This window comes from Lathamus discolor, chromosome 4, assembly GCF_037157495.1.
Source record: "Lathamus discolor isolate bLatDis1 chromosome 4, bLatDis1.hap1, whole genome shotgun sequence".
NCBI classification, from domain to species: Eukaryota; Metazoa; Chordata; class Aves; order Psittaciformes; family Psittacidae; genus Lathamus; species Lathamus discolor.
In genome coordinates, this window is record NC_088887.1 from 113706933 (window position 1) to 113726023 (window position 19091).

At 38.2% G+C, this 19091-nt stretch overlaps 1 protein-coding gene across 8 annotated transcripts in view; it reads right to left on the reverse strand.

The window, feature by feature from the left end:
• YAP1 (Yes1 associated transcriptional regulator) overlaps window positions 1-19091 on the reverse strand; it is an 87188-nt gene that overhangs the window by 10911 nt on the left and 57186 nt on the right. For 2 of the 8 annotated variants that reach the window (XM_065678698.1, XM_065678694.1), the window contains 2 exons: window positions 8943-9124; window positions 7417-7464 (listed from right to left, as the gene is read on the reverse strand). In XM_065678698.1, coding sequence (XP_065534770.1) covers window positions 7417-7464; window positions 8943-9124 — 230 coding nt within the window. Of the gene's footprint in view, window positions 1-7416; window positions 7465-8930; window positions 9125-19091 lie in introns of all 8 variants that reach the window. The other 6 variants (XM_065678697.1, XM_065678693.1, XM_065678700.1 and 3 more) reach the window with 3 other exon arrangements.

Consider the following 19091-nt stretch of genomic DNA (forward strand, 5'->3'; position numbering starts at 1 on the left):
TCTCCTTTAGCAATAAAAAATTTTGAAAATAAGGTCAGCATTGTGTAATTTATCTGGCTGACCTTACCTTTTCTTTTCATAACTGCATACAGATTTAGTTTTACATGAAGTTCCAGGTCATTCATACCATGTCCAAATTAGCTTTAAAAAGTTACTCTCTTCAGAGCATTTTTATCTTCATCATGCATTTGAGGAAAGGTAAAAGGCTTCCTTGGGCAACTCATATATCGTAGTCTCACTGTATTGAACCTATGATATGCTACTTTAATTGAGATATCATTTTTATGATCTTAAGGTCCTTTCCAACCCTAACTATTCTATGACTTATTTAGTTTGAAAGGGTGAATTGCAACATTTCTGCCTCTAAACATTGCTCAACTATCTAATGATCCACAGGATTCACTGGGATGGGAAAGAAGTGTTGGGGGAAAGACCATGGCATTATGGGCAAGACTTACAGTACCAGTTATTTCTTCAGACTAAGTATTTACGCTCTTGTTTGAGGCCCACAAAGTTTCAGCATGTATACAAAAGGAACAGGGAGAACACATGGACAGATGAAGGCAAATGAATTCAGCAATGAAGAGCTGTGCCATTAGTGAAGTGTAAGGGGGAAATGTAAATCTTTCAGTATCGCCATCATGAAAACCATAAAAATTAATTTAGGAGGCTGACAGAGGGATAATTAATTGCATTGTATATTGGCAAAGAACTCAGTGCTATGCAGAACGTAAGGCAGCATAGAATGGAACAGGCATTTGTAAAGAAAGTCTGGTTTCTTGTCTGCCTTTGCAGTCCCTTGCTGCGCCACTGTTTCATGCTCCTCTTGCTATCCATCTGCCCGTGGCTCCACAGTGCACCTGGCCAGCCAGGAGCACCAGCGAGGCAGGTACGAGTCAGCAGGAGTCAGCACTCGTGGAGCCCGCACAGAGCTGGATGGCCTCCCTCTGCCCAGTTTCGTTTCCTTCTAGCAAAAGCTGTTATTCACAGCCATCTCATACTCAAGGTCAACATGACTCGTATCTTCTGCTAACCAACTGCTTTAGCAGTACTTCTGTGATTCAGTTTTGCAACTGCGATCAGCACCACTGACCCCATGAAATCCACTGCAGTGAGCTACAGCTCTTACACAGACACAAAATGTGTCCTGAAGCAATTAGAGGCATAAAAACCAGACAAAAGGAATGAACACAGTTCTGATTTACTCTGTAGACTTTTAGGCAGGTTATTTATCCATAAAGACCTACATTCACAAGCAAGCAATAGAATGATTTTGCTAATCCATAAAGTTTAGGTGCAAGTGGAATCAGAGCTTCTGACTTTTCAAGCATTTTTCCCACTGTTCAACTTCTAGCTACCAGGACTCAGCATTTCCCACTCAGAACAAGAGTGTGAAACTCAAATTTTACAACTAACTCCTGCCATACAAACTAATGAAGTTTTGCTTAGATCTATGGTTCTCAATGCCGAATGAAGCTATACTATTTCAGAAGCCAAGAACATTCTAAGCACCTAGTTCCCAAGCTGGCTGAGTAACAACAATGTTGCTTTTGCAGTAAAACTGAGTTCCATATTTTGTGTACTTTGATGGCAGCCAACATACTCCCAAATCCAGCCACACAGGACTCCCATTCATTAGCACTTTCCTATTAATGTCCAAACATACTTTAATTTTCTAGGCAGTATTTAAAGTAGTACCTTAGTGTACTGCCCATCAGAAATACCAAAGACTTCTTATTTCATTAGGTCAAGGAGTATCTTCCTAATTTCTAGAGGACATCCAACTCCAAGCTGAAATTCCAGATGGCTTGATAAAACTGGCTGTTGTATTTAATAGTGTTCACAAGTTTAGTTTGTTACTTAGGTCAGAAGAAGATGTGTGCCTTGATCTCTTAATCATTGTGCTGACAATCCAGGGGCAATTCCAAAGTGGCTTTTACTGATAGTTACAGATGACATTTGACTGCATATTCTTCCCTCAGCTTCAGCTGGAACTAGCATTTGTATGGCCATACGATTAAGTCAGAAAACCGACCTAGCTGAAAAACAGTCAGATCAGGTGTCTAATCTATCCTGCAGTGTAGCCACACCAAGGCTTCAACTAAGAGATTATGAAAATACATTAGACACATCCTGTTCTACTGCCTTATTATTAAGGCAATCTCTGGCAGACAGCTGAATTTAATGGCTTAAACTGCTGCAGTCCCTTTTACCAGAGCATGTCTACCAGACCTCAGCCAGAAGGTTCTTTAAGAAGTAAATATTTTGCTTAAAAAACACCACATAAATCCCCAGCTGCAGTCTTCACCCTGGTTTAGGACGGCTCTATACAGCTGCTTAAGTCTTCTTCTGAATTAATTTCTAAAGTCATGGCACTGCATAGGTGTGCTGCCTCATGTGCAAGCCTCATGGTACTCTGACAAAGCTCTGTGCAACCACTGCAGAGTAACAGGTACTTGACATTACCTGTACTGATCTTCAGCTACCTAAAATACAAGTGCTTTCCTAGAAACAGATGTGTATGTAGCGACAACATGCTAAGGTTTTTATTACAGGATGAACTTACTGCCACAGATTGAAGAAGTCAGTTCATTAATTACAAAGATTTCTGGAAAGTAGTGCAGTGAATAACAATGTTTTGCTACCCAATGAAGTAAAATATACCTGCTAACAGTAATATATCAACAGTTAAATGAAAACTGAGATCAATGCATACAAACTTGATTTTTGCCTACTTGGAACCTTCAAGTTACTTAAGGTATCATACATGTTGCTCAGGTCCTTTACCTGTGTGATGGTTCTCCATGATATTCTGTTATTGATTTTAGAGAGTAAGAAATCAGTAACAATTTATGTTCACTGTGCAAAAGAAACATCTAATAGAAACTTCAACCACAAGGGACAAAGAAAAACTTAATACTAGTAAAAAGAGCTATCAAGTGAGTAAAACACAAGGGGGACACAACATTTACTTCCACTAAATTAAGAAGTTCCAGTTATTATTTGTGACTATTGGTTTAAAAAAGTTCAATTGGAAGCAAAAATTTTAAATGGGAAACAAACTTTGTTGGAAAGGCTCCTCACTGTGTCTTAGCTAACCCTCCTCAAATCTCCTCCCGTAATGGACCTCTTCAAAGTAAGACTTATTTTCTCTATCAAATACCAAGCAATAAGGCAAATTAAAAGCATGGGTCATAAAACAGCTGTGAATTTCCTGCAACTGAGTCATTATTTTCTTCCTGTCTCTTGTAAATCTAATTTTCAAAAACATTTCTGTATACCAGTGGCCATGTCTTCACTGGTCACAAAAGCCATGCTCAAAGACCAAATGGCTGGCTTCAGTGCCTTATCTCCATAAAGGAAAAACCAAAACCCAAGCCCACAACAAAACTGCCCATGAAGAAAACCCCAACCAAACCCCAACCTCAAACGCCCCCCAACAAGAACACATTGATGAAATCAAGACAAATCATTTACCTTGTTAATCTAGGTCAGCTTCAGATAACAGAGGGTTAAGGGAGATTCAAGCGGTAACACTGTTTGGGATTCACTAAGAATCAAAAATAACTGTTGCCCACCATTTCCACTAAGATTTGAACACAAGCATATCTTGTTATTGAAAGACATTACAAGATAAAAAAAATCTAAACCCAAAACAAAACAAAAATTCCCCCAAACCAAGTCCTCAGTGAAACTTCCACTTTCTCTAACATCATGGAAGTTCAAGAGTACAGAATTCAAGACTATACTTGTTTTTAATGATGTCTTCCTTACTTTCTAGAAAATGGCCCACACCTGAAAGCAACACTGCTTTGTATTGGTATATATGCAAAGTTACTTAAAAAAAATCTTTTACTGAAAAATAGTAACAGTGTCCTAAGAAATGAATACTTTCCTGGAACAGATTCTTTGCAGATTCTTCACTGAGTAGGGGAATTTCCAGAATGTCACTCAAAAGTTGATAAGCAATAAGTCTGGGGCAACAGGACAGAGAATATGAGAGGTAGTTCATAAAATATAAAGGACAAAAGAATGAAGACAACGAACAGAGAGCACATTCCAGGTATGCAGAACTACAATGAAAGCAGCACAAAGGTAACAGAGAAGTAATTGGAAAGCACAACTGAGCAGAGAAGCAAGGAAACTGGGCTGTATCCAGTTCTCAGGTATCTCCATTTAATGCTAGAAACAAGCAGTACATATGGAATGAGCAAGCATATACAGAGGAACTTATCACATAAACAGCTGTGTAGTATGCTGATCTTACTAGCAAGTACCCTAATATTACTGGCAGACAAGTGATCCTCCAATCTCAGCACAAGAAAGTAGCCTGCACAGAACATCCAAGAATAATGCCATGAGTACCTCAACGTTATTTGCCTCTATCTCAGCCATTGTATACTGGAAGGCAAGAAATCTGTTACCTAACATCTAGCCAATTTTATGATTCATACAAAAGTTGACTGCCATCTGCTTTAGGTGAGACACTGCTGACAACTGGAAAATGGAAGGAGAGCTTGTGGGGATGGAAAAACAGTCAAGTCACTCAATCCCTTACCTAAGAGAGACAGGCATCTTTAAGATGTTCATAGGTAACTGATGACGATGAGCATAAGTAACTGGACAGATATACACCCCTGGATGTACCAATAGCTCCTGTTTATATACAGTAAATATGTGACTTACAATTTTTGCTTCAAATACCTTTAACTTGGCCATTTTTAGAAACATAGTAAAATACATCCTCATTTAAACAAGATAAATACTTGCAACAAAAGAAGCAGCTGAGCAATTGTTTAATTTTTCCAGGAGGTATTTAAGTGCTAAGGCCTCCACACGTAACACCTGGAGTGTTATTGTCACTACAGGGTACTACAGTATCATGGCAGACAGATAAAAACTGGCAAGGGCACAATTCAGTACCCAAGAAAAAATGGCCAAAGATACCAATGCAACGATGGCACTGCATCCAGGTTACACAGGCAAAAATGTCAAGAAGGAAGAGAAGGTTGGTCTGGATGCAGGATGCTGGACTGAAGGACCTTCACCAATCCCTGCCAGCCTATTTGATTCTGGAATTAAGGAAAGCTCAGAGATCGGATTGAAAGTTAAGAAACATTTTTCAGGTTTTTTATTTTAAATGAAACAGACACTTCATTAGAGCCAAGCTTCAAGAATGCTGGTATCATAACATTTCTTTACAAACAGAACACCTCTAAAATAGACTTAGTCTTCACAGAATTAAGAGCACTGAAGATATGTAAACTTTATTTTCAGTATTCCTTGAGAAACTTCTAAGATTTAGCAAGAGAAGTTATCATTCTTCTCCCAAGCACAACTTCATCATCACAAAAGTAGGTAATTTCTCTATAAACTCTTTTTTTTTCCACAAAGGAAAGAAATGATCTGTCAAAACAGATGAAGTTGAGCAAAGAAAAGTTAGTTCTTTCCAGAGATTTTTCACAGATTTATAAGGTTGGATATGACCTTACAGGATGTACAGAGTGGGACTTCAGTAATGGCATCACTGATGAAGACAGATGACACTTGCCTAGTACAAGGCCTGAAGAAGCATTTAGAGAACAATTTCCAGAATCAGTTCCACATGTGGCTGCTCATTACATGATTGAAGTGATGCGTGAAAACACAAAAAAATACACGCAGATGATACAACACAAATAATGTAGCATTACAGAGATTTTAAGTTGACGCGATTGCCTACTTTTCTATCCATCAGATCACTCAAATGCAGCTTGACTCATAAAACTGATCCCAGGCAGGTGAGTATACAGGTAAGCCTGGTGTGCAGCCTGGTTATACGTAACTGGAATCCTGATTTTTGCATAGATCTTTCATCAGTTCCCATCACAAAGAAAGTAGAGCAACCACTATACGTACATTTACTGAATTACTTATAAGGTCCCTTTGAGTTTTTGCAGCATTTTAGTATTTTAAGACAAAATTTCAAGAAGTTCTGCTTTTACTAAGTATGAAACTGATCCCAAAGTTCTCAATCAGCTGCATGTTTCTGAGTTGGCAACGGGAATGAGTTACTGTGGAAAAGCGAACAGTTGTATGACAGGGCTTCAGGCATACAAGAAAACATAGAATACTCTTTTGATGCTCAGTAAGTGTCCCGTCTGACCTAATTATGGTAGAAGATTAGGTGTTTCCAACTGCCGTGGAGGAATGTGCTTCTCCGTTTATTCCCTTGTATACCAACAACTCCTAAGGAATTTTCTTCTCCTCCGTAATAGGATCTAGTATTGATTGATAAGATCATTATGTGGTCAATGCTCTGTAAGTGAATCAAATTATTATGTCTCAATTAAAATGCTTCTGTTTTAGAGCTGCACTGATATTACCAAACAGGAAAGTATTTCCATGGTGTCAGTACTGTTTCTAAGGTCTCAGGTTCCTATTCTGAAGATGATCTTCTCAAGAGAACTACCAATGTACAGATTTTGCAATACTCTTAAGAATGCAATAGTACACCAGTACTATACCCCAAACACAGGATACTTTCTTTTATTCTGTTTTTCTTGCCTAGTGTGTAGAGTGTTTTTTCTTAGAGAAACAATTTACAGTACGAGCCAATATAAATATTGTCCTAAGAACCAGCAGATTAGGAATGTTAGCAATAGCAAGCAAGAAGCTCTCTGAACATATCCATAAAATCCACTTTCAGAGATTCATTCTATATTCAACTTCTTAAAAGCCTAAACAAAGTCTACATTAAACTTTATTATCCTTCACATTTTGATCAGTTTTCTTTTGCTCTGAGCATGGGAGGCTTCTGAGAACTATCGTTTCCTACACAGAAAATAGATCTATGCAGGAGCCCGTCGAACCAGAATAATTACATATTACATCCCCACAGCAATTATTTTCCTAATGTAATCTCTTAAATAATTTTGCTACACTATGCACGCTTAAAAATCATAAATATTTCAAGTGACTTTTTATCAACTGATTACAGCTATCCATCTTTAAGATCATACCTGTTTAAATGAACTGATAAGAACATTCATATGAACAGTACTTAAAAGTCGCAAACTACTACCTTAGATATAACGGCAGGTTTGCTTTAAATACACATCTTGATGACATCCGGACTGGAACCAGCAGTATCCTCAAGAATGCTAAACAAGAAGGTTGTTTTCAATGCAGAAAAATGTGCAATGAATTCCTCATTTGCTCTAAGTATTGATATAAAGTTGTGGTAGTGCAGCACTCTTCAAAACTATGTTAGGGTCATGGCCAGAAATGGTCCAAAAATGTGTACAGCAGAGCTAGTAGGGTTTTTTGTTCATTTGCCTCTTTTAGAATGCCTTCACGTAGCAAAAAGTTACCCTGCTAGCCTAATTTAATGCTTCCATTTTTCTAATTATGCTGAAACATCAGTTAAGAGCCTACCTGATGTTTTGGAGAATTTGCTGTGCTGGGATTGATATTCCGCAATGCCTAAGAGTAAAAATAAGATGGATAAAAATTACTTTAGCTGCATGGTTTGCCTATGCAGGCCGTCTTTATAAACACCATCTTGTAGTATCAAGCCCCCAAACAGGCCAGATGAGACAGAATGAAGGAGTCGAGAAACTATGAAAATCACAACACATTGAAACAGAACTCAAGAGATTTACTGACCAGGGAGAACAACATGTAGGGAACTGGCTGTCACCTGGTCCAAAGTTAGTCAGGCTCTCAATGACAACTGAGGCAAGAAGACAATTAGAAGGCCTACCTAGAAGCATGCTAGCACAGAGCAGAATGTCTGTTGGTGGATTAGTTGCAAAGCAGGAACACCAGAAGCCCAGATGCTTAAGCAGAGAGAAAGTCCTGATGCCACCTTTGCAATGTATTCTTACCTAGAGTACTATAAAAAGTTAATGGCTGTAAAGATGACCCATCTTACACCAAGAGATGCTGAACGATTCCTACAAAACAGAACTTGACTACAAAGGGGATAATGGGAGTCAGATTTCAGGACAGAATACTGCAGGTGATGAAGAACGAGAAAAGCTGTCTTTGAGGACATTAAGATATCATCCTCTCCTGACAGAAGGCCCATCACCCAAAGTGAAAAGGGAAGAGGGTAAGACTTACGGTTTTCTTCAAAGAAAAATTAGTGCTTTCTCTAGCAGCGTCAAAAACCCCAAAGAATAACCTAAGTATCTAGCACGACAGACGATATTAACTCTTGAAACATTCAGACGGGAAAACTGAAGCAGAAGGCTTAAAGTCATGCCCGAATCCAAAATCCAGAGATTCCAGTGTCCAGTCCTACACTTTAACATTTGCTACAGCTATATTCACACAGTAGAAAAATACTGAAAGGAATAGCTGAAAGCCTCATTATCAAATCTGAAATTCTTCAGCATAAGAAAACTACAGGTTCAAAATGCAGCACGAGTAATTCACTTGCTTCATGCTCCACTCCACTGTTTAACAGGTAAGATTTTATCAACGAGGTGTCTTCTCAATGCATCTTGCGTAAACTGTGAAAGCACTTTGAAATCTTACAGACTGACAGGTTCTAAAAGTGAAAGACTTTCCTCCACTTAGGGAGAACTAAAGCAACTGTGGGAACCAACTTCTTGCTTTTTGCATGACTCAGAACTCAATGAACATAAAATACAATCTCACGAGGAATATCCAATCAGATCAACAATCCATGATGTCATCCTAACAGTAAAGAAGCCTGTTCTTGGAGAGTTTTGTTAGAGCAATGAGGGAGGAAAGCAAAATCCTTCAGTCTGCTAGGTCAGATGCTTCCACTACCAAGCTGATGCCAGTAACAGAATGAATTCAGACCTTTTTAGATCTCAAAGCTTTTTGTACAGTCATTGGTATTTAGGACTTACTGAAACAACAACTTAGAGAAAACAAAACATAACATACAAAAGAAATAGTGGAAGTAGGTGTCTAACCTGTGGCCTCACCTGCCGAAGCAGTTCTTGATGCTTCAGTCTCAGCCTTTCCTTCTCCATCTGTAGCTGCTGAAGTCTCATCTGTTGTTGCTGGTTGGAGCTACTCCCACCCATCACACCACCCTGGGGACTCTGAGGGGCCAGAGGAGGTGGTTGTTTCACTGGAGCACTTTGGCTGATTCGCTGATTCATGGCTAAGGAACCAAAACAATAAACACTTAAGAATGAAATAAAAAGACTCGTAAGGAAGGTATTATCCTTAGAAGGCATAGATTAAAAACTTTGTAAAATTACAAGCCATGACAATACAAAACATGCAGCTATGTTGATGTTCAGAATGTGAAATGTTTGCTCCTATGTGTTATTCCTGTAAAATCAATGTAAGAATCTCGTCTCATGCTTAAGAGTACACAGTTGATCCAAAAGCTTCTGAAAACAGCCAAATGTGTAAGTTGGGGAAAAATTCAAAGTAGCAGTAAAATATTTCAAGTTTAATGAGGAGGATCTATCTTCTTCCTAATAAACTATTCTCAATTTAGACACAAATAATACAAAATCACTTTTCTTATTCATGTGAAATCTTAGAATCATGAAACTTGAGAACACACAGAATGCCAAAACATCTCACTTACATCAAACTACACTTGATTAAAAGCTACCATTCTTCTCAATGTGGTGCAAGTCATAGAATCATAGAATAGTTAGGGTTGGAAAGGACCTTAAGATAATCTAGTTCCAACCCCCCTGCCACTGGCAAGGACAACTTCCACTAGACCATGTTGCCCAAACAGTAGACCATGTCACCCCAAGGTCATGCAGCAATCATTCACATCCTTGTCACATCAACTTTTGAGTGTTACAGGCTCCATTGAGGGCATCCTGTCATGCAAAATTAGAGCTGGTACAGAAACAGCTTTATCATCATTAACAGATGAATCACACAGCCAAAATAGCGCTATCAATACAGGAAACATTTTGCTGATGCTTCATTTTCTTTTACCCCACAGAAGTACATGATGCATCTTTTCTGGGGTGTAGAGAAGAAAAATTGTCACCTTGTATGCCTAATGCACAATGAGAACTCATCTTTCCTTTCCCCAAAGAGCAAGACATAAGACAGTTTTATTTTATAAAATAATGCATGACTGGGATGCATCAACTTGACAGCCCTTGATTTTTTCCCCACTCAAGACCTGTATGTTTAAAGTCAACAGAGGCGCTGGAGTTCCCACAGTGAAACAGAGGGCTAGGAAAGGCTGAGGGCTAAGAAACAGAGTCCTAGGAAAGGCTGTATTACAAGGGCACTGTTTTCAGGGGCTTTCAGGTTTGGCATTAGCTCTCTATCTTGTTGCCGAGAACAACCTGAATCTGTAAACATTCACAGTATGCTGCAGAACGCATTTGCTGAAGCACTGATGGCAGAGTGGTATGGATTTCTTTTTTTTTTTTCTTTCCCTGCGAATGAGGAGTATGGTTTATGGGAACTAGGAAAAAAAAGGGAATGAGCTTATTTAGGATGACAGGCTGATTCGGTGCAAAGAAAGCCATCTGTTGTGTAGGTCTTAATCAATGTTTTCATCATATATCGAGGATTCCTGGAACATTAACACTTCTAACTATCAGAATAAAGGAGAGTTCTCATAAAGAATCTGTATCATTTTTTCTCTGAAAAGCCCTTCAGTCTCCCCTGTCTTATGAGTGTTTAACTTGAGTTACAATAGTGTTGGTTCCACAAAAGCCTAAATATATTTATCTCAAAATAACAGTAAAACCGGCTGCTGCTTCCCAGCCTTGCTCCTTTTTCCCCCTTCCACAGCTCATCCTTCCATTGAGAGGCAGCATACGAAGGAGAAACGCCATATGCTCACTGGGGTGAGAACAGAAAAGTGAAAAACCAGTTACTCATCTCTCTAGTGTACCTTTTCAACTATTCTATAGGTTCAGCACAGAATCAATAGTCTAATGGAGAGATGGGTCACATTTTCATGAGTCAAGTAAAAATAAAATCAAGTGTCAGATAGCTTGAAGCAATTTGAAATAGTCTTGTGTAGTTACTTGCAAGACGCTTCATACATATGATCATGATAAAACTTCTTACAGGTAGAGTGCACAGGTAAAGTAGGAACAGAAACTGAATCTCAGCACCAAGTAGAAACAACAGTGAATACAAAGCGTTAGATGTCCAGCTCCAAGCTACAAGTCCTACCCTGTCCCAGTGGGGGCAGGGCGGGGGGAATAGAGGGAAGATAATGCCACTGTGGATGACAGCTTAAAATCAAGCAGTTGATCTTAACAGACATCCAGTGCCACTTCACCATCAAAACTGAACTTCAGGAAGAGGTGACCAGGATGAGCCAATCAACCAGATTTGTGACATGAGCTGTGGTACCTAGGCCAGCAGCAGGACAGGTTGTTGCTCTGCTGAACAGTCACGGAAGTTTCACATGCCCCAAGACACCAGGAACTGCAGAAGTTTCAACAGTACCAACAGCTGTCCTGCAAGGATCTGAGCAGTGAACTATTACAAGCTCTACTTGCCCTCCACTGGGCAATCCCTGCTGAAGACTGACAGCAACAGGAATCTACCAAATTACATTTACCAAATTAGGATGAGGTTGAAGCTAGAAAGCCCACCTAGCAGCTTTAGACAAGCTGGACACCACTGGAGTAGGGAGTATCTTCTCCTTTCTCTCTTTTACCAAGAAACCTATCAAGTCTCCAACAAGTACCACGCCTTTTGGTTTTCATATGGTAACCTGTTTCACCTTAAACACAGACAAGGAAAGGGCTAGTACAGGACATCAGAAAACAGCCTTCTCTTGCTGTTAGCTAATTCTGCAACTCAAGCAGAAGTCTGTGCTACATTTCAGAAGTTCCAGGATTCAAACCCTGCTATTAAACAAGATGGAAGGTCAATTACAGTGGAAAGTAAAGAGGGACAAAGGTTAGAAAATTACAATCACCTGAAAGAAGCACATCTAAGCTAAAAGCGGATTACCTAGCTTGTAAAAATTAAGTACCCAAAGCTGAAGAATGTCAATTTTCTTTTACTTAAAAAGGCCACCTTTATGGCCTCCTGTCCAACTTACATAATCATTTCAGAGCCCCTGCCTCATGCAGTTCACAGCCAAGTCATGTTACAGATAACCTCATAAAAATTTAAGAGTTTCTAACCTTAGTTAAACACCTAAATGCAGTATCTCTAACATCCCTTCAACATGTTATGAACTTGGTTTTCCTGCATGTACCATACAATTATTACTCTGGAACGAACTTCCTTCTCATGCCAAATTCTTAATATTTTATGTATCGTTATCTTTCTGAGAGCTGCTTGTATTATTCTGGTTCTCTCTGATCAGTTTGCTTCATTCTTCTCATCTACTGACATTGAAATTAAAACTGTAAGAAACAAATCATGTTTGACTGATGTTTTTCATTGTATTCCCTCATCCTAGATTCCTGAAATGCCTCCTAATGTGCATTTTCAAAGTAATGTTTCTAAACTAAAAGTGTATCTAAACCACAAATACCATAATAAGATACTGAGACTTCAATGTATATTTAATATTCATCAATAAAATATTTTGGTAAGATTATTATATGGTTTTGTAACTCTTCAGAAACTGAACCTAAAAATACAGTTTCTAGACCTCATTCAGGTACTCATTAAAAGGATTTTTCTGAGCATTTTATTATTTCAAGAATGCAACTGCAAAAGACTTCAAATTGACAAGATTTTAAACTGTCCTCAGAACAGCCCAGGGAGATGTTTTTCATACAATGGAACTATTTTAACCATGAAATTAAACTTAGAAGTTTGGACATTTAAAAAAGATACTACTAGCTTAATTTTAGTGACTTAACACCACACCCAAGTGAAGAATCAGGGGAAAAAAACACTACTGCTAATAACACTGAATGATTTTTAGCCATCTTGGCTGATCACACAAGTATCTTCAAGGCAAACGGGAAAGAAGAATGTAAATCTCTATAGTTTCTGACACAATATTTAAAGAAAATAGGGAAAATACACTTCATTTCCAATGACAAGAAAAAACAGAGGGGTTGAAGTTTTTATTACTGTTCGGCTTAGGTTTTTGTTTGTTTTGGTTTTGGGTTGTTTTGTGGTTCAGGTGTTTTTTTAATTCTCTTCATTACTTACTGAGGACATAACTGTAGAAATCTGCACTCTAAAGAATATGTTTATCAACATCATCTCAGATAAGCGCATTTTCTTTTTCCACACCTTATGGGTTTGTGAGGATCCTGACACGCAGAGCTCTTTTTAAGAAATCTGAATTCAAAGGCAAAGGGCTTCATTTATCTATTAGGACTTACCAGTTTTCTAATGCATCCTATTCCTTACCTTCCATGGCTATGGAAAACATTTAAATAAGGGGCTCTGCACCCACACAGCACAGTCTGCAAAGACCTCACAGGCAGAGAAGGAACAAACAAGTCTTTGTTTCTGGAAGAGGGGGATTTGAGGGAGGAGGAGGAGGAGGGGCAGACAAGTTAAAAACCATGGGCAACTTAAGACAATAAAGATCTTGCTGTCCTAGAATGTGGCTTAGCTTCACTATCTGCAGAATACAGCCAATTGTAATAGCTGCAATATGCTGTTGAGAACAGAGAATTAGTGGTCTTCAAATGTTACACATTGAAAGTTCTATTGCCCAAACTCAACAGCAAAATGCCCATTCTGTACTGTAGCAGATAATATTTGACAGATACTGAAACAAGTTTAGACTGCTGTCTACATCCTTAATGGGGGGGAAGGGGGGGCGAAAACCAAATCAAAAGCGGGAAACAATTACCAGTCATCTGAATTGGAGAGAAAAGGCCAGCAGATTGTTAACAACTCAAAACATAAAAGGCTAATTCTCTTCCAAGATCCTATGCCAATTAAAATCACACATCCCATGGCACAGGCAGTTTGCAGCAACACAGCACCTCAGCACCTTTCTCCTATGCAGAATTTCCAAAGACTGCTGTAGAGCACCCATAATGATTAACAGACACAGCTGAATGTTTGATGAGTTTTCTTCTGTATTTATCATTTCATCCTTCAAAACTAAACCTAATCTTAATCTGCAAATTTAAAGACATTATTTATTCAAACAACCACAAAGCTCAGGGTTTGAGCATACTATAACTTACTGTTCTTAATAATAAGAATCAGTGTTTCCATTGAAGGAACTGAAAGAGAGCACTTGTACCCTTCAGCTTCTTTTGGAAACCAGGCAGCTTTTTTGTCCATCATTTTTTGGCTATGGCCAGGTTTATGAATGGTGCTAGTTTGCAGCACTGCAACGAAGGCAAAAATCCTCTTTGATTAAACTGAAAAGAGCCGTGAAGAAAAAAAAAATTACCATCAGGATTTGAAAGAATGAGTCTCGGAAGTAATAAAAACTTGTTTCAAGTGGCTTTTTTTAGAGAGACTTGGTACAACAATTTGTTGTTTAATCAGGATACAACTCATGTTTCTGGACTGCACCCTATCACGCATTGCTATATTATTTTAAAGACATTCCAGTTTCAGTTTCATAATGTTGCTGTTATAAAACAACCTAAAAACTAGCACAATAAAATATTCTATGTTTTCAGTCTACAGTTAATCTGAGAATCCTGGAGTTTACAGTAAGGGGGAAGCCTGAATGATCCTCTCCAGATCATTTTGCTGTCTTAAGTGTACAAACAAATCCTAGTATATTAGGTAAAAATAAATATTCACATACTCCTGAGCTGGACTCCTAGTTAAAGCAAGATATATCTAATGAAAATACCACCTATTACAGAAGCATGTCCAAACTACAGAAGTTATGAAATCCAGTAAAAAATACTCAAAAATAGAATCAACAGTTTGCTGTCAAAAACCCAAGCAAAATTGTTTTCTGTATATAAGAAACAGATCATGTTTCAACATGACTGAATTCAAGAAGGAAAAAAGCTGATGCTTCTTTGAATTTTAGATTATATATGATTAGATAGAGAGCATATAATTATTGTGTGTGTGTATATACATATTTAGATTACAGATGATGACTGATGAGTTCAAAACGATCCACCTTCAATTTTTAATGTAGTAGTACGCTCATTAACAGAGACGTGCAAACTGCAGCATTAAAAAGATATAGTGGAAAAAATGCCCCCCTATTAAGAGGACAGCTTTCTTTCATGGTCACAGCTGTTCTAGCCTAGCACTGAAGGTATGCATTATCTGTATTGGCATAAAGACACCATTACCAACAAATCTCCTTTCTCAAACAGGATTAAATTATTCTGAAAACAAAACCAAACCCCAAACACGTATAAACTTACATAAACGTACTGCCCTGACAAATCCCTAAAAAGTGAGGGGTTCTTTTTTTTCCTTTTTATTAGTATATAAATCTACACAAAGTAGGTAACTGCAACCTTACACAATACTTGTGGATAGATTTAACAATTTCTTCTGTGAACTACATTCAGTGGAGATACCTAAATACATCCTGCTTTTGAAGAAAAAGATTTCACTTTCTGCTGAACAACTAATAAACTTTTATTGTCACTACCATAGCGGCAGCATCCCCTATTACAAAGGGATGCTTGCCAGTGAAATTTCATCCGCCTCTGCAGACTCACAAGCAGCTCACTTTGACACAAGTCACTGGTTCACTGAAAACTGCTGCTGCTCCATTTGACCACATTCCCTGACACACACACCAATATATAGAAACCTTTTCCCCATCCTAAGCAGTCTCCTGAAATTGCTCTTCTGGAAGAGAGAGACAGGGAAGTGAAAAATCTAATACCACTATACCTTTCAGATGAGTCAAATCCACTATTTTTTTTTTAGAGAGCATGTAAACAAGAATATGCCATTGCATTTGCAGATCAAAACCAAATTTGACTCATTCTCTGCTTTTGTGCAGAAATAGAAGGCAGATCTGGAACTTAAAAAACCTGGAATGCCACCATGACCAGACATAGGAAAAATGCTTCCAGTCTAGGGTTCTAGTTCTGTCTTGCCCACACATATGCCTCTGGCAAGAATCCTACAAACTAACTTTAAGATACACATATTAAAATGCTAGACAGGTAAAGGATAAGAAAGCAACAGTATAGAATACTTCCATTTAATTTCTGACACTTAAAATAGCAGATGCTCTGAATATTAACTACATTTCAGATTTGGTGTGTGGTTTATTTTTTGGTTTTTATTAATGGAAATAATAAAAACATGTTTCAATGAAATCTACAGGTGCATTTTACTTCAGTATTTCAGCACAAGCCCTTTTCATTGTTTCAAAGGTTCTTGCACCACAAAAAAAGGAAGCAGAAAATTATGATGTGCATTCCCTATACTCCCAATTCTCATCACCTTTATTCCTTTTCTTACTCATGTATATCAAGCAGCTACTGTACACAGAGCCCCTATGGCCCTTTGCATAATGATATTAAATACTGTCTTCCCTTGCCTTCCCCCTCATCCGGAATTCATACAGAACTTAAAACCATTAACGTAATCTCTAAATGGGAGTGATAAAAATAAAGTTGTGGCAATGATTTCAATCTGAGGTCACATCTTTTGCTTTATTCCCCATATGGCAGCTCTGATACTTGAAAGAACAGGACTGGGCATGTGTAGCACTGGTATGATCACTAGTAACAAGCCTATAAAACTGAAGTCTGGAATAAAATAACAAGAAAACTGAAATGGTATCTTGTTTTACTCTAATTCCTGCAGACAGACTTGTCTGACTTCTCTAATGGAGTACTACTGTTTAAACACAAGACTTATACCAACCCACTAGACATGCAGAAATAAACTGCCAGTTTCTGCTTTTTTCCCACTTCATGACCCATCTTTGAATGTAAAATGTTTCTTCAAAAGGCAGATTACTTTAGAGTTGCATTTCAAAAACAAGCCCTATCATCTGCAAACTCAAATAACAGTTTAAAATCACATTAATGGTATTTGATACAAAAGCCAATTCTTGGAAACTTTTAGCAATAAAATTGAACGATTCCAAACTTCTGGTTCTAGGAAATTTAATTTTACAGAAAAAACATATGTTCTGCTTCACCAACTTCAGCCACTCAGAACGCACAGCTGACCTGCTTCCTACCCTCACATTCTTTTACTATCAAGGTAACTCATTAACTTATCTGGAAGGCTTAAAAAGAAAAATCAGTAGGATCTATGAAGTATGACCAATAAACAATAGTAGAAGGTAGTGAAAGACAAACCAGTCCAAAACACAAACTCAACCTGACAGTCCAATTACCTTGAAGAAATAACCTTCTAAATAAATAAATGTATATACAAGTAAGTAATTTGAAGCCTCTTACTATGCAGCCTGCAAAGACACCTAGAAGGTAGGACAGCATGTTTGTACCAGATGCTCCACTAGACAAGAAACCTGCTGACATAGGCCTAAGGATTCCCCCTTCCATCCCCATTCCTTTGATCTCATGTCATCTTTTATGATTGACTGTGCTTGGCACAAGAAGACGCTTCTCTCATACTTAGTTCTTTTCTAGATTTTAAAGTTTGTGAATTCTCCTAATCTAAAACTGTTCTAAAGTCAAATACATGGACTTGGATGATCAGTATCTGAGCTACAAGACTCCACTGCTGCTTAAGTGGTATAGCTGAAGACCTCAAGCCCACTTCAAAGATTTTAGCTGAGTCTTGGAACAAAGTCCTTATCTTCAACTTGGAGCGCTAAGGTTTTAGATCCAGCCTACTCCACAGCAGGTATTCAGACTGGGACTCTTATCTGATACGTCAGTCTTAAAAGCGTGCTCCAAGAAAAAATCCGTATTAACTACATCCTTTTATTTCCTGTTTAAAAGCATGAATGCTATACCCAAATTCCCCTTACCAAGTCAGTAAGTAGGTGTGTCCGTCTAAACCAATTTCTTCAAACTGATCCTCCTTCCTCTCTCTTTTCTAGCTACGTTAATGGAAAATTACCAGCACTATTTCTTTGAGAAAAGAAAAAGGAGGGGGGAAAACAGAGGTATATGCACACCTACTGGAGAAAATAAAGGTGAATGTAAAGCTTCCATCCAATGAGGAACATACAAAGACATAAGGGCTGTTTCCCTGGAAGCTGGGAATTCAGAAACCTAAGGGCAAAGACTCTTCAAACCTTCTGTTTCCGAGTACTGGAACAGAAGAGTATGTTTGCACATACCATTCAACAGCTTTATTGTTTTCAATGGTTCTTCAGATTCATGAAAGTTGTATTATCAAGGAAGAAATGAATTTCTCCTTCTGTTTCAATCAACATTAGTAACACTGTACTAATCAAAAGCTTCAACATGACAGAGATGAATTCACTTAAGATTGCTTCTGAAAGTGTTAGTAGTCAAAAAAAACAGTGAAATCTAAGCTCTTATATTAAAACACAGTGACAGAAAAGGGAATGATAATCCCTGGGGGGAAAAGCCCAACAGGGTTTTCAACCTATATTAAGCACAGAAAGGTAAACTTCTGAGTCATTCACATGCTATTTAGGGTCACAGCACATATTTGTTGAGGATCTCCACATGATAAATAAACGCAAGGCTCAGTAAGCTCACTCTGTCGAACAGATTTTTTTCTTCTTTACTGAAGTGACTTAAGGAGGTCACAAGTAAGAAAGCAAGATGAATAAAATTTAGTATTTTCTTGGCTCAAATGATAAAAACATAAACCACAATACAATACATACAACTTAAGATTTCAAGGAAAACTCCTTCAAGCTCAACAGCAGCTAGCAGCTTGTCTCTATTTGCCGTCACTCTAGATCAGAAGAGCCCACATGTTTGGTTTTTTCCCTTTCCTGCCCCTTTCAGTTAAACTTGAGCTCTTTGACTGAAAAGGTCTGGAACAGATTAAAAGTCCGACCACAAAATAAAGAGCTTTGGCATGTACTCAAGCCTGTCTGGGATACACATACGCAGTGGGCCCAAAAAGGGAAGCTATGCAGCAAGAAACCCTCATGCAGTCTTTTGGACATTACTAACTTCTTTCAGTTTAACTGCACAGCCCTAACATTTGATGGAGTTTCAGCATGCACAAGACAAGTGGCTTTTGCCCTTAACGGTTAAACCATAGTATTCATGGGAGTACAAAATAGTTCTGAGAAACAAGATTCATTTAATTGACCTCTGTCAATTAAAGCCTTT